Raw genomic sequence first — 14,111 nt, 5'->3', positions numbered from 1 at the left:
TTCCTCCTGTCCACACTGGCCATTAATAGATCTTTTCCTAATGGTGGGGGTTCTCCTATGTGGTCTCGTGGTCTCCTCAGCAGCTGCCTAGTCTGTGTATGGCTCGGGATTGTTATGGTTTGTACTGACTTTTCAATTAGCGGCGTCTCCTGATTGAGACTATGATGAGTCATGCATATGATAGCATATTTTCTTCTCTCTTTGTGGGACTGTGCTCTCCACAAGTGTGAGCTACGGCCAGACAGGAGGAGTTCCTGTGTATGTCTTCCCTGCTCCATCACCCTTAATGAGAAAGACCTTGGCCAAAGAGGCTGTGTGCAGATCCCTCATCTAACACAGCATTAGGTCATTTTAAGAGAACACTTTAACTGTCTTGGTAAACACTAAGATGTCATTTTGATGTATTTAATTGCTTTTTGATGGCTTTTTGGCTGCTTTTGGTGCAATTTCATGTTACACATATCAGATGGTAAGACATAATATCGGCCTGTTTGCATTTATTGAATGGCCATATGTCAACTCAGAGTTAATTTGTCTGTGTTTTTCTACATCTAACACAGTATTTTGCCCTGCTTAGTAAGCTAGTGAGTGGCCTGAGGCATGCTGTCCATGGTGGTTTGGCCTGGAGGAGGAGGACCTCTGTGTCATAGTTCACAGGTCAGGAGGGGGAATGTGAAGGCTAATTTAATGATGAAGGAAATGTGCGTTATTGGTACATATCTTCATTGTTGGGTGGAAAACTCACATCTCTAACATGTCACCTTTTCAAACACTACAAAAACCTGCCATACTTTCAGCGTGGCACATTGCATTTTGGGATTTTCTGAGGTTTTTGTACACCCATTAAGCAGGACATTTTTAAGTGTGGCACTCAAAATGTATCTTTTGACAACTAGATGTATTGATAAATACACTAATCTTTTTACATGGCTTAATACTGCTTCTATAATGCAACATTGTTCTGACAGAGAACTCATCTCCAAGAAAAGCTGTGTCTGTAGGCATATTTTGGCAAAAATATGAGTGTTTTGGAAGGTACAGACGGCCAGTGGAGAAGTGAATTATGCTGATGGAGTGGTTTGAGAGGAATCCACTGAATTCAGACAGCCCACAGTCACTGTTTTCTGTCAAAGAGGAAATTGTAAAGATTTTATAGCCACCTTGGGCGAGACTTTGATACTCAAAAGATGTTTTAGACAAAGTTTCACTTTAACTCATTATAATAGATCTTCATTGGAGGGTTTTCATCTGACAGCAGAGGCAGAGGAAAGATGCATTCCCTTGCCAGTTCTTAATTATGTGGCAAGTCCTCAGTCGCTCGTTTGCGTGTGCTGCCACTGCGTCTGTGGTGGCAGGGTGACAGAAAGTAGATTAGGGGTGACACTGGCTAAATGTTTGCAGATGAGGGCCCCCAGTATCTAATCACCACGGTAACAAGGGTCACCAGGGTGGGCCATCGGGCCAAGTAGCCCAAGGCACTGTGGGTATTGATGGGGCAAGATGTTTACTTCGTTTGTGAGTGCTGGATGAGTGCTGAGTGTGTGTGTGCCCTCAATTGTCCCTGGACCTCTCGCCTGAGGACAAAGTGTGTTTGGCCGCTGCTCCTTCAAACTCCACTTAACACAACCTTCTCCCCCTTGGCCTCCACATAATCCACACTGCCTCAGCCCAGGGGGGGTGGACACTTCCTGGTGCACAACAACTTTGTCATTCTCGTGCTGTGCGTACATCCCTGTGGTCCGGTTCCAACCGCTGTCACACATGCACAACACAAGCTGGATAGTTTACTGTCCATGCCGGGAATGTATTTCTCAGTGAGTAACATTTGATATGACATTGCACAAAGACAGAATAACAAGCCACATGACTCCTCTTTACAGACAGACGCCCTCAGAGTGTTTCACACTAACCACAATACATTGTAAGTGAGAGAAGGATCAACAAGATGAACAACAAGTACAAAGACTTCAGTTCTGAAATATCTTAATTACAGTTAGTAATGCATTGGCTAAGAAAGAGGTCTGTCACGCAGCACTTTAATATATGAGTTTTAAAAACTATTGACTGCATTTAAAGCTGAGTTGGACGAAAAATGTTTCAAAGTCTCTCATTCACCCATGTGCAGACATGCACACTCATGCCAAGGTTTGATGTTCAGCGTTCTTCTAGCCACAGTCACCTCTTAGTTCCAGGTATACCAGTACAGTTGAGGTGACAGTGCAAATCCAACACTTTCTGTGAAACCTGTAATGACCTGGAGGGACAGCAGTCACAAGGTGAAACTAACAGGGACGTGTCTACAGAGCCCTTCAAATTCTACTTTGAAATTCTACTAATGTGCATGCAGCAAATAATGCCTGCTATTGTTTGTGGGCACCATCAAATAAGTGTCTGATGTTATGATGATATAAACTGAATCATATTTAATGTGTAAAAATGATGAATGTAGACTTCAGGCACAAAGATTGTACTTCTGATTTGTTATCGTTTAGAGTGGGAAGGATAAAAACGAAGCACAAAGAGGATGGTGTGATTAATATCAAAAGAGAAGAACTTTAAAAAGTTTTCTGTTTCATCAGCTGACATTAGTTCACAGTGGTCCTGCTTCAGTTTGTGGTGAAGAAAGAAAAAGGAAATTTCTTTCTGCATTAACTCAATCAATCCATGGATCAAATATTTGTTTTCTCAGTTCTAAAAATATAAGAGTCTATTTCTCATCCTGTTTTGACTTGTGGACTCTTACACAAAGTAAAGTTGCTGGTGAGGTCACTAAGGAGGTTTTACAGTGTTAATCGCCCACATTAAGTGTAAAACTGGGTGGTTTTACTGTTTGTTCATTCTGCACTCATAAAACCAGCACAGAATTGTCCCCTTTCTTCACTCCCTTGCCGTTTATCAGTTGGGTTTATACAGTAAAATGATACAGCCGTGTCGAGATAAGGAAAATCTATGTTTCACTTCTCAAAAGAGTTCAAATAAACCTGCTTTTCATCCATTTAGGAAATTCCACAAAAGCGTTGTGGGGATACTGTGGGCAGGAATACCACAGGTCTTGAGGGAACACCACAGGAGAATATTTCCCGGAATTTGGGGGCCTGTGCAACCACAGCAGCAGCTCGTTTCGAGTCTGAATGAAGCCCATTTTGAGATAACACAGGTAGCAGAGCTTTTTGTCTCCTTGACTGTGCCTCTCTGGAGGACCTGAAAAGAAAACAATAAATGGAGAGAAGACGACAAGCAGGGAGCAGTGGGGAGGAGGAAAATATAGGGGAGGAGAAAAAGGTGCATTTTTCAAACGGCGAATAATTTGTCTGCTCTGACAAGATGCTGCGCAGGACCACTTCCTGTGGCTCAGGTTTCAGTGTGTCTGAGTGTAAATGTGCTCTAGGGGGAGGGTCCACTTCCTGCAAAAACTCCTGATTTGGGGGCCTTAGATTTGTGGCAAACTTGGAGAGAAGATGCAGTGAAAACAGACTTAATGAAATATAAAAATAAGCTAATGAATAGTGGCCGAAGAGGTTTGCATGTAGGAGTAGTGACCGTAATAAGTAATACATGTAACACTGTGTAAATAATTGACATCATAAACAGGATTTGAAATGATAAGTTAAGAAATGTTTTAATAGCAACATGTGGGCTCTTAACTATCTCTGGGTAATGTAACCTGTATTATTTCAGCGCATAGCCTTCCCCAAAAATTTGTGTTGATTTGTGCATTAGCACACGCAGGTGCTGTTCATGTGTGTGGCCTCAGGAAGTGGTGGAAGGCCAGTTCTAAGCTAAACAACCTTGTTCAGACATTATGTTCCCCCTCCCTCTAAATTCATAATTCATGTCAGGACCACCATTTAATAGCAGAGTTGACACCGCTGTGGTATATTTGCTAATTACCTCTGTTTACATTGAAGCCAAGTTGTGTTATGATGTGAGACGATTCCTCTCGACCTGTTCAACTCTTTGTTGCAGCTCGATTTGTCTTTAATTCTCTTAATGATCTGATCTCTCTGTGTGTGTGTGTGTTTGTGTGTGATTGTATGTGTGTGTGTGTCCAGCTTAGGACTTGGCAGTGTCTGTTCTGAGGTTTCTGTGGCTGCAGGTAGCGGACCTGTTCACTTAAACACTGTACCTCTAATGTACTCCAGATGATCCAACTATTTATAACTTTCCCACAAGCATGTGCTCACACACGCGCTTGTGCGCACGCACACACACAAACACACACACATGCACACACACACTCTTCTGTCCTGTTGTAATGCAGGCGCCTGGCTTTTTATTATACTATCATTTCTTGAGACTAGTTTGCTAGAAACACACACACACACCTTCCTTGCATTTATATTTTGTGTTAACAAGACCTTTTGCCTCCTTTTTAAAATAGGTGGTGTTACTTTACACTCTTCCTGTTGGTTGTGCGCCATGGCTTCAGTGTTTGCGTGTGTGTGTGTGTGACTTTGGAAGTTGGCACTAACCCTCACCAAGCAGCCATGGGAAGAGAATTATGGGGCATTTAGGCCTGTTTTACAGGACTTGAAAAAAACATGCAAATGGTTCATGTGACACCAAACGCCAGGCTTATAAAGCCACACAACACCTTCTAAGAGAGAGAAGAATGTGAGACACAGACAGAGAAACAACAGCCAGAAAAGTAAATATAATGCTCTAATATTAAACTTTTTGCAAAGTGGAAAAAATAAACACACACACACTGATTCAGAGCACAACTGGCTAGAAAAATGCTGGCTGGCAGTAATCACTGCATCAGCAAGACTTTGTTTTCTTACAGTCCCGGCATCTTTCTCTTTGTCTCGATGGAGTTTTCCTTCTTCTTAAAGTACACTCACTCACACACACACTTTTGGCCAGTGGCAGTGAGTACATAGAGAGGCATGACGAGTGTTATTGTACTTGTGTGTGGAGGTAAACAAAAGGGGAAGGGAGGGAGGGCGTTTGAAGAAGAGGAGGAAATGAGAGAGGGGAAATATTAAACAGTGCGAAGGAGATTACAAGATAGATAAAAGGAGAGATGAAGAGGTGGGGGGATTTGGGATGGGTAGGAGGATGGGTGGAAAGACAGAAAGCGACCACCTCAAAGTAAAGAGAAAAGTATTGAGGAGGGAGAAATAAAGAAGGTGGAGAAAGAAAGAGAGGGAGACCACCCGACAGTGAACACCAGAGGGAAGGTTGCAGATTTCAATGTCTATCTCTCTCCCTGCACAGCTCCCCTTAGACTAACACTGAGGTTAAAGTCACTCATACTGCCAAGTCATCCCACACTTTACATTGTGTGTGTGTGTGTGTGCGTGTGTGTGTGTGCAAACACACTCACGACGGAGGCCCTCAGAACAGCAGTAAACTACGGCTGTGCTCTGGTTATTGCTTTCAACAGAGAAAAGCTTGAAAACTTTATATAATTCAGCATGATGCAACACTCTGTGTGTGTGTGTGTGTGTGTGTATGTGTGTGTGTGTGCGCGTGTGTGCGTGTGTGTGTGTGCGTGTGTCAGATGAATTTCTGAGCAGGGTCAGGACAATCCTCCCTGCTATTAACACAACAAGGAAACATACATTTCCCCGCTGAAAGACACACTCCCACCATTGTGAATGGACCTATGTCGAGTCAAACAATGCTCTCTCTCTCTGTGGAAATAACACTCGCTGCGTTGTGCGAGACCTCTGGGCTTTTCCATACTGATAGTCCACCTATGCATGATAAGAGCCCGGTGTGGTTTCATAAGGTAAACATGGAGAAATCCCATTCAGTCTCCATCGACAGACCCTACTGAAGTTCCCAATTTTAAGATAGAATTAGGCATTCAAAACAGTTCAAATCCAATAAAGGAACTTTGTGTAGGCTCGAGGTAAATTAAGTTAGGAGAAAGAGCCTATGTGTTTGAATGAGCCATGCTTCTCTTTGATAAAGTGCGTATGTTTATATTCGTGAAGCAGGGGTCACTGTGATATTGTCTGGTATGTGGAGAGTTATAAGGGGCTTGTGCTTAACTCAATCTGCAAGATAAACAGCCCCGGGCTGGAGCTCTGAGAGGATTCGTAAAAGTTTGCTCCCTTCTTCCGCCCCCCCTTTTATTCCTCTTTTACTCTCTTGTCTCTCGTCCCGTTCATTTTCAAACTCACTCCTCCAATCAGACATTTATTCCTCTTCCACAGTCCATACTCCATCTTTGTGTTGTTCTCCGCCCTTTCATCTGAGAGGGATTAGTGAACTGAGTGGGTACATTGTGGCTGTGGATGTGGTGGCTCGTGGTCCAGCTGGGGGTCGCTGTAGTCTGGGGATGGGGTCGTTTTGAGAGGTCACAGGTCAGGAATGATGGGTGCTGTTGGCACCGTCCTCAGGGAATGTGTGTGTGTGAGTGCTCATTATGTTACTGGGCCAGTTTTGCCCCGACTTCCTTTCTGTCACTCCTCTGTCACTCTGTTCCTTCCTGCTTGCTTTAACAAAGCCCCTGACTCTGTAGAGCAATACTCACACTGGCACATACTCCCCGTATTACTTGTACCAAGACATACAGCTTCTGGAGCCCAATAAAACTCCTTACCAGGCGATCAAACCTGATGCTGCAGAGGCTGAGACGTCCTGACTTTTAGTCCCTGGCAGGAGCTCCTTCAATTTCCATATTGCAGCTTTGTGGCATCTTTCATTAGACCTCCCTGCCTCACAAATGCCCACTTTTTTCAAAGCCCATGCCCTCAGCATTTTTTTTTAGTCAAGTCCAAACCTGATGACATCATCAGGGTTATTTTTCTAACTTTTCTGAGCCACAAAAGACTTTTTATTTAACTGATTTCACAGGCTTCCCCTCACAATGAGTAAGCTGATCTTGGCCGCTTGAAAATGACACACGATGAGTCGGTTTGACCTCAAAACGCTGCACCTTTCTCGTAATAAATAGACAGTTAATATGAAACGAGAATTTTTGGACTCATCAGCTAAAAAAAAAGTTTAGTCGTTTCTATACAGTTTCATACCATGATTCGGTGATTAGGTGGTTTGTTGCATGATAAAGGCTAAGAAGCAGAAAACATATATGATCTCTTCAGTCAATCTGAATATGCTCACATGTCATGGTTTATCGTTTCAGTTCAGAGAATGTTCTCAGGTATGATTGTCTTGATTTGAAATCCATAAGTAAAAAGCAGCAGAGCACAAATAAGAAGAGACTCTAATGCACATACACATATACACACTTACACCTGCACACACTAACTGCCCCAGGTTGAGATAAAACACAGATAATTAGCTCTAATGGAAGCCAGACCTACAAGTCTCTCTCTCTCTCTCTCTCTCTCTCTGTGTGTGTGTGTGTGTGTGTGTGCGCGCATCAGTCCAACTTCCTCTCCCCCCCATCTTCTTGTGGTGTTGAAGGTTAATGTAAACCAGCTCTTGTTACCCCGTAATGGGGAACTTCAGAGAGAGATGGAAGTGAGGGAGACAGAGAGCTGAAAGAAGTCAACAGGAGAGGTAAGAGAGGCAGGCCTCTGCTCGAGTGTTTTAACAACCAAACAGCGACGTGGGTCTACTGTTGATGTAGAGGGCCGAGAAATCTGTTTTCACAGAGATTTACAGCTCCTGACATTATTAAAACACACACGGGCCTGCACCCTTGACTTTTAGATGAGTTTAAGGACTGCAGAGAGAGAGATATAAACTGTGATTAATGGCCGGGAGAGAGCGTGTGTGCCCGTCATCAAAGAGTCTATCATCTTAAATCTAGAGAACCAGATGCCTTCACACTGATAACAAGCGATCATCCCATTACCTTCAAACATCAAAGTGGAAGGGGGGGCTGCAGGAGCTGGGTTGCAGGGTCCCTCTCTCTCTCTCTGTGGAATGTATTTCCCTGTTTGGTAGGCGTGAGAAATCTCCCTCTGTGTGTGTATAACCTATATGTGTGTGTGTGTGTGTGTTTCGAAGCCTCAGAGGTGACATTCCTCCGTGTCAGAGCAACAGCCTCAAGTTTAAGATAACATGGCCACGGTGATCTAAGGGTGGGAATCGATTCCCCCCGGTGGCTGGCGAGGGCCTCGGGTCAGAGCTGATGGCTTTACCTTCCGCACGCAACCCATGATGCAAAAACACAGTAATGCTCCCATAATCATCCCCTGTGGAACACACTATGAGCTATTTGTACTGACCTCGGTATCTTTCATCTATGATGTCTAACTGATATTACTGTATACTCCTGTAACAGTCTTTACCTGTAGGAACCTGAGAAAATTTCACTGTGACTTAGTTGTCTTAAGTAGTAATTATAGGACATTTAAGGACATTTTAGGGAAGGAAATGTTTGGCTTTTGGTAAGTAAAGGCAATGATGTCCCATATAGTCCTCTAGTCTTGGTTTAATCTAGACATACCCTCCCTAAATATGTCTAAAGACCTATGTCAGTCCAAACAATTCACTGATATTTGTATTTTTACATATTTATAGAGATGTTTTTGGCAGGAAGGGTGCAAAGGTTCAGTTGGCTAGGTGAATAGCATGCTTTAATTTTGCTCAAGATTTATGTTTCTGCAGGTTGACATGTGTGGTCCATGGACCTCTAATTAGGAGAGGATTGATGTCTACACATACCTCCGTGTCCCCAATCACAAAATCATTATATTTGCTCTATCTCCAGGGATACTTCACGCTTGGTGTTTGAGTAGAAATGTGAGTTTTGGTGGCACAATTTTTTTTGGATTAACTTCATCTGTGGGAGAACCGACTGGAAAAATCAAGCTATGTGTATTTTTAAATGATTTGGAATTGGCAGGAAGACAACAATAAAAAAGGATCCACTGTGTAAAGCCAGTTTTGAGTTAAACATCATGGTACGGACTGTATGGTATTTCTATTAGTAAGTCTAGATTTGATCATTTATGGTGTTCCTATGTGAAAAACGTCTTCTTGCAGGTATATGTAATCACACAGGCTATTCAGTTTGCATTATGACCCGTGTCCACCCCTTTTGTCCATCAGAGGTACAGCTGCCGTAGCACCTGCAGGAGACTCCCATGCTGACCTGTGGCTTGGAGGACATCTGGGAAAATCATGCCTGCCTCCCGCAGCTCCACGTTCGCCCTGTTCAAACAGACCACCAGCTAATTATGGCTTTCCCAGATCCCTGAGCTCAAGAAATCACTACAGAATAAGCCACGGGTATGAGGTGTTTTCTTTTGCTCCCTCCACTGTGGTTTAGTTAACTGGGGATTCAGCAACAACCAATGAAAATAAACCCTCTTCACAGACTTATAAGTGCTAAGACTATGGGAAAGGAGTTTGTTTAAAAAAAAATTTCAGGTATTTAAAACAATTTTTGGGTGTCAAATAAGCACCTGCATGCCTTCGGCGGATGGTCTTGAAGTTGGCCAGTTTATTATTTTATTGTTCAGCCTCTTGTAATAGAGCTTGTGTTGAAGTCTATAATGAATATCAGGACAATTTAGAGGTAAGAATGTTACTTTCGTTTTTTAATTCAAGATACTGCCAAATATTTACAACACTCAAAATCTGCAGACTGCAGATCCGTTCAGCATTCTGAGATATCCCAAAAATAAATAGCTTTTATTCGAGCGAGGGAAAGGAATTTGGAACATGTGTAGAAAAATAAATACAATATACTTCATTTGCTGTGAAACATTGTCACAGGGAATGTGGAATGAACTGTCATTTTTCTCTCGTGTTTCAAAACAGAGTTCCTCGGAGCTCATTTTGTTTTTACAACATTCATAGTCGCAGTGGTCTTTCTTTCTTCATATCCGTCCTGTCTGTCCTAAGTGCTTCCTTGCAAACATTACAGTCCGTGCAATGGGAAGTATGAAAAGCCCGCTCTCCTGTGAGGCCTGAAGCACGGCAGCTGGGCCTCTGCCGCGTTTGGCCTGTTTCAGTCTACCTGTAGGGCCGGCCTGATCCACTCCTTCTTCAGTCCGGATAATCTGCGAAACAAATAAAATTTTGATTTAAATTAAGAGACACAGCCAATACATATAAATGTATCATTTGTAGGACTATGGTCGTAGGATACTTCTTAATGCATCTGTAGACTATATTTGCAGCCGTGTTACCTGGTTGTGACCTGAGAGATAAGGAATGTATGTACAGAATAAAAATAATAATAAAATACCCCTTGTGGTTTCGTAGCTTGATGTAGGAATTTAGCATTTTAAGGTGGATCTCGAGATCTTACGGCTCTTGTTCAATTATGTTTCTGTTTTCTACAATCTACAAGAGCCTACACCCTTTCCATGACGACATGGAACATTGTTTTGTTGGGGATGCCATACAAATACTAAAGCAAAAGTATCCCCATTAGAACATTTTAACTACACTGATCACGTTTTTCATCTGGTGTTGGTGCGTAAAATGCGCATAGGAACGTTTTGGCACCACTTGTGTCCCTGTATGAAAAGTGAAAGGCGCTCAGCCTACCGTGCAGCACCGTCCACAGCAGCCCTGCTAGTGGGACGTAGTAGACAGGGACCACGCGCCCCCCATCCTCCAGACCGAGAACGCGTAGCTCAGGCGCTCGTGCGCCACGTAGCTGCAGCTGGTCCCTCGCGCGTCCAGCTCGTCGCTCTGCAGAACTTGGCACAGGAAGTCGATGTACCGGGCCGCGAGCTTCAGCGTCTGGATCTTGCTGAGTTTGTCCGACGGGAGGGTGGGAATGATCTTACGTAACGACGTGAATGCCTCGTTGAGGGACTGCGTCCGTTGCCGCTCGCGGATGTTGGCCATCACGCGCTGCGTCTGCAGGTCATCGAAAGAGGGCTCGGGGCTGCTGCTACCCTCACTGCCGCCGCTCCCCGCGCTGCCGCCTCCTCCGTCGCAGCTCTTTCTGCATTTCTTCTTCCCCGGGCTCGGGCTCTCCATGTCTCCCTCCTCCTCGTCGTCCGCGCTCCTCCGCGTCGCCCGCCGCTTCCTCGCGCCTCTCCGCGGCAGCTGACGCTCGGTCTCCTCCTCGCTGTTCCCCGCACTGTCCATTGGGGAGGAGTCCTCCTGCCGCATCGTCTCTTCCAAAACTTTTCCTATGGTCTGTGGGACCGAACTGGTTACAACATCAACAAACACGACAGGTAAAGGCAATGTGGCCTGCAGTGGGGGTGCGGGCTGCTATAACGGTAAATCTCGTGCGCCACAGAGAGGGAGAGGTGTCTGGCAGACTGGGATGACCGGGGCTCTTATAGCGGGGAGCGGGCAGGAGGATTTTGGGGAGCGCTGTGATTGGGTGAGGAGGGGTGTAACATTATACCACAGTAAAGGGAGAGTACGAGCTATAATATCAGGGATGGTGTTCAAGGCGTGCAGGATCCTTAAGATTGTGAACGGGGGTGTAGTCAAAGCGCGATGTCATTGAATCAGAGGTCTAGATTTGTGCAATGACAGTAGGAACTATCCCGCCTTTAGGGATGAATTCTTGCTTCCTTCCCCACCCCAAGTTATTTCTGCCCCAAATGCATGATGTTGCCTTTTCTTTCATTCTTGGATTTATTGTAAGCAGAGCAGCTGTTTCAGTGTATAAAATGGATTTTGACTAAACTTTTTTGTTTCATTTACCAATTCAAATATATCAAAGAGAGAGAAAACACAACATAAGTTCTTCCACAGGTTTGCTGCAGGCCTCGGGTCTCCCTGTTACAGGTCTAGACGCTGCCTGAGATGGGAGCAGCGGTGGCGGTGAAAAATATCTGCCTACTGAAACTCAGGAGGTTGTCACAGCAGGAGGTCTGCTCTCGTAAGCAGACCCTGGTGTTTATTTTCCCGTCAGCGGCCCCGCGTTAAGGTATGCGCTTAAACGGGTCTGACCCCCGCAGGGATCGAGACACCGCGGCTCAGGTTTAAAAGACGGGCCGTGCCAGGGAGCTCTCAGGGCGGATCCGCGCTCACAGCGGGGTCGCTAAAGGCGGTGTACTGCTGGAGAGCAATGCAAACACAGGAGGTGATGAAGATGGACGGGGGTGTGTGTGTGTGTGAGACACACACACACACACACACACACACACACACACACACACACACACACACACACACACACACACACACACAAACCAAACAGTCCAAACAGCGCACACATGGCCACCCAGCTCTCGGGCCTACCGCGATATAATATCGAAATCCAGCGGAGTAACTACGTGTGGCTGGAACGATATCTGACAACTTCTGGCGGTGGTCTGTGGTGTGAATTATCCACAGGGTGGGCTCTTCCTTGATGATGGTGGATGACACACGGGGAGGGCCACATAGGGTCCTGGTCCGGTCCCCTTTTAGTTTGGGAGTAGCTGCCAGAGGCGCCTTTGGGGCCTGGATCCCCCCTGCATTACCTATCCCGAGTCTGTCCTCGGCTCTGTCACTCAGTTCACCTCCGGAGCTTGTCTCACCTCTTTCATCATATCTCTGACTCAATTCACACCTCAGTGCCAAGCACAGCATCCAGCGCCAGGCGGCGAGCCTTGGATTTGCCATCCAGAGCGACTTAACTCATCTGACACGGCTGGTGGGCTTTTGAAGCTTTTGAGGGACAGTAAATCTTTCTTATTTGTTCTCATTTTCTTTTGGAGGAAAACCTACAGCTGCCCTTGCTCTCAGCCTCACCTGTTCAGTGTGTCGTGCATCAGGTCGCTCTCCAAGGTGCTGAAATAACACACCTGAATTCTTGCATAACATCCTCCTTGAAGATCACTAAGCCTGAATTCACCACTGGCTGGTGTGTCAAATGTTGCTTAAAAAAAAAAAAATGGATGCAGCCTTTTACAAAATTAATACATTTAGGTCATAAAACTGTCAGGGACGTTAATTGGCATTGTTGGTCTAGGAGTTTAAATTAAATTAATGTTGTTTTCTTCAGAAGTGTGACGCAAAGCAAAGAACACGTGAATTATCATAGAATATACATTTATTTTAAAAGCAACGATAAGTCACATATATTAAGTGAAATATTTGGAGGAGGTGCCCTCGGCTTGTTTGGGTCGAGTCAAACAATTTCTCATGTTGGAAAAAAAAATCTTTGTGTTAATCACAATTCAGTCCAGTCTCCGTGGAATAAAGTTCATCTTGGACTGTTCTGACTCTTTTGCTCCAGCAGGTCCGTCATGAAGGAGATGTAGACGATGGCCAGGCGGAGGGTGTCGATACGGGACAGTCTCTTCTCGTAGGCGAATGTGGGAACTTTCCTCCTCAGCTCGTCAAACGCCTCATTCAAACTAAACATCCGCTTCCTTTCCCGCACGTTGGCCGCCTGCCGCTGGACCACGGTGATGATCCTCCTCCGTCTGGACTTGCTGGGATGTCCGTGCGCCCCGCGGCTGTAGTGCCCCTGTGCGCCCATCACCAGATGCTCGGTGCGCACGCCGTTTTCCAGGTCCCGGCTCCAGGGCAGCGCATTCTGGTTGTTTGGACTGGATGGGTCATTATCCAGCGGTTGCTTTGGTTCCAAAGAGCATTTTTGCGGAAGCTGCATTAGGTTCATGTCACTGACAAAATGTATTAACGCGGAGTCCACTAAGCGGCCTTGCATCTCCGCAATCAGTCCCAAACGGCAATCTCACAGAGGATACGCCACTTTTATATGTCTGCTATTCAGTCAAGCGCAAAAACGGACGTCAATTAAAGTTCTAGGACTGACTGAAATCATTCACCGGGCGCAGACACCGAGGCAAAGGAGCATCTCCACTAGTAAATCCAAACTTCTCCAAATCCGGTCGGAGCGCGACAGGGTGAGATCCTATTTGGCTAAAGTCCAAGGGCCTTCCTGCTGTTTTAATAAGTCCCTATGCCTCCTCACAGCGCGACATCTTTCATGCGTCCTCGAGCTCTAAATTGAGTCCATTTCTAACGTTAGTTGGACGGTGAGTGGGTTGAATCCGAGGAGAGAGGCTTAAAAAGGCCGAGAGGAAGCTGGAGGGACCCGTCAATTGATGCGCTGTCCTCCAAGAGGCCCTTAATGAGCTTCTGAAGAACGGAGGCTCTTGACAGAGGGTCATACAGTCTTGTTTGCACTCTCCTCTCTGCCTCAGAGGCTAAATAATGACACTTTTATCACTTAAACAGGCCAGGAGAAGACCAAATAGAACATTCCCTAACAGTCGCTATACACCACATGCTTTTCTGTTGCAAAT

The 14,111-nt window shown here is 45.2% G+C and overlaps 2 protein-coding genes across 2 annotated transcripts; both read right to left on the bottom strand.

Moving 5' to 3' along the window:
• Positions 1–9,487: 9,487 nt before the first annotated feature.
• Positions 9,488–11,098, bottom strand: twist1a (twist family bHLH transcription factor 1a). The gene is made up of 2 exons (XM_041955745.1): positions 10,429–11,098; positions 9,488–9,935 (listed from the first exon to the last, which is right to left on the bottom strand). The coding sequence occupies exon 1, from the start codon at positions 11,002–11,004 to the stop codon at positions 10,456–10,458; it is 549 nt and encodes a 182-aa protein (XP_041811679.1). The 5' UTR covers positions 11,005–11,098; the 3' UTR covers positions 9,488–9,935; positions 10,429–10,455.
• A 1,944-nt stretch (positions 11,099–13,042) lies between these two features.
• LOC121620041 (fer3-like protein) lies at positions 13,043–13,510 on the bottom strand. The gene has a single exon (XM_041955977.1). The coding sequence runs from the start codon at positions 13,508–13,510 to the stop codon at positions 13,043–13,045; it is 468 nt and encodes a 155-aa protein (XP_041811911.1).
• Between the last annotated feature and the right edge of the window lie 601 nt (positions 13,511–14,111).

Source organism: Chelmon rostratus, chromosome 16 (genome assembly GCF_017976325.1).
Source record: "Chelmon rostratus isolate fCheRos1 chromosome 16, fCheRos1.pri, whole genome shotgun sequence".
Taxonomy (NCBI): domain Eukaryota; kingdom Metazoa; phylum Chordata; class Actinopteri; order Chaetodontiformes; family Chaetodontidae; genus Chelmon; species Chelmon rostratus.
The sequence above is the reverse complement of the archived record's forward strand: the minus strand, read 5'-3'. Positions and strand labels throughout refer to the sequence as shown.

Bases quoted from the DNA above. Each gene is read 5' to 3' on its own strand.
- LOC121620041 (XM_041955977.1), bottom strand. From the start codon at position 13,510: ATGCAAGGCCGCTTAGTGGACTCCGCGTTAATACATTTTGTCAGTGAC.
- twist1a (XM_041955745.1), bottom strand. From the start codon at position 11,004: ATGCGGCAGGAGGACTCCTCCCCAATGGACAGTGCGGGGAACAGCGAG.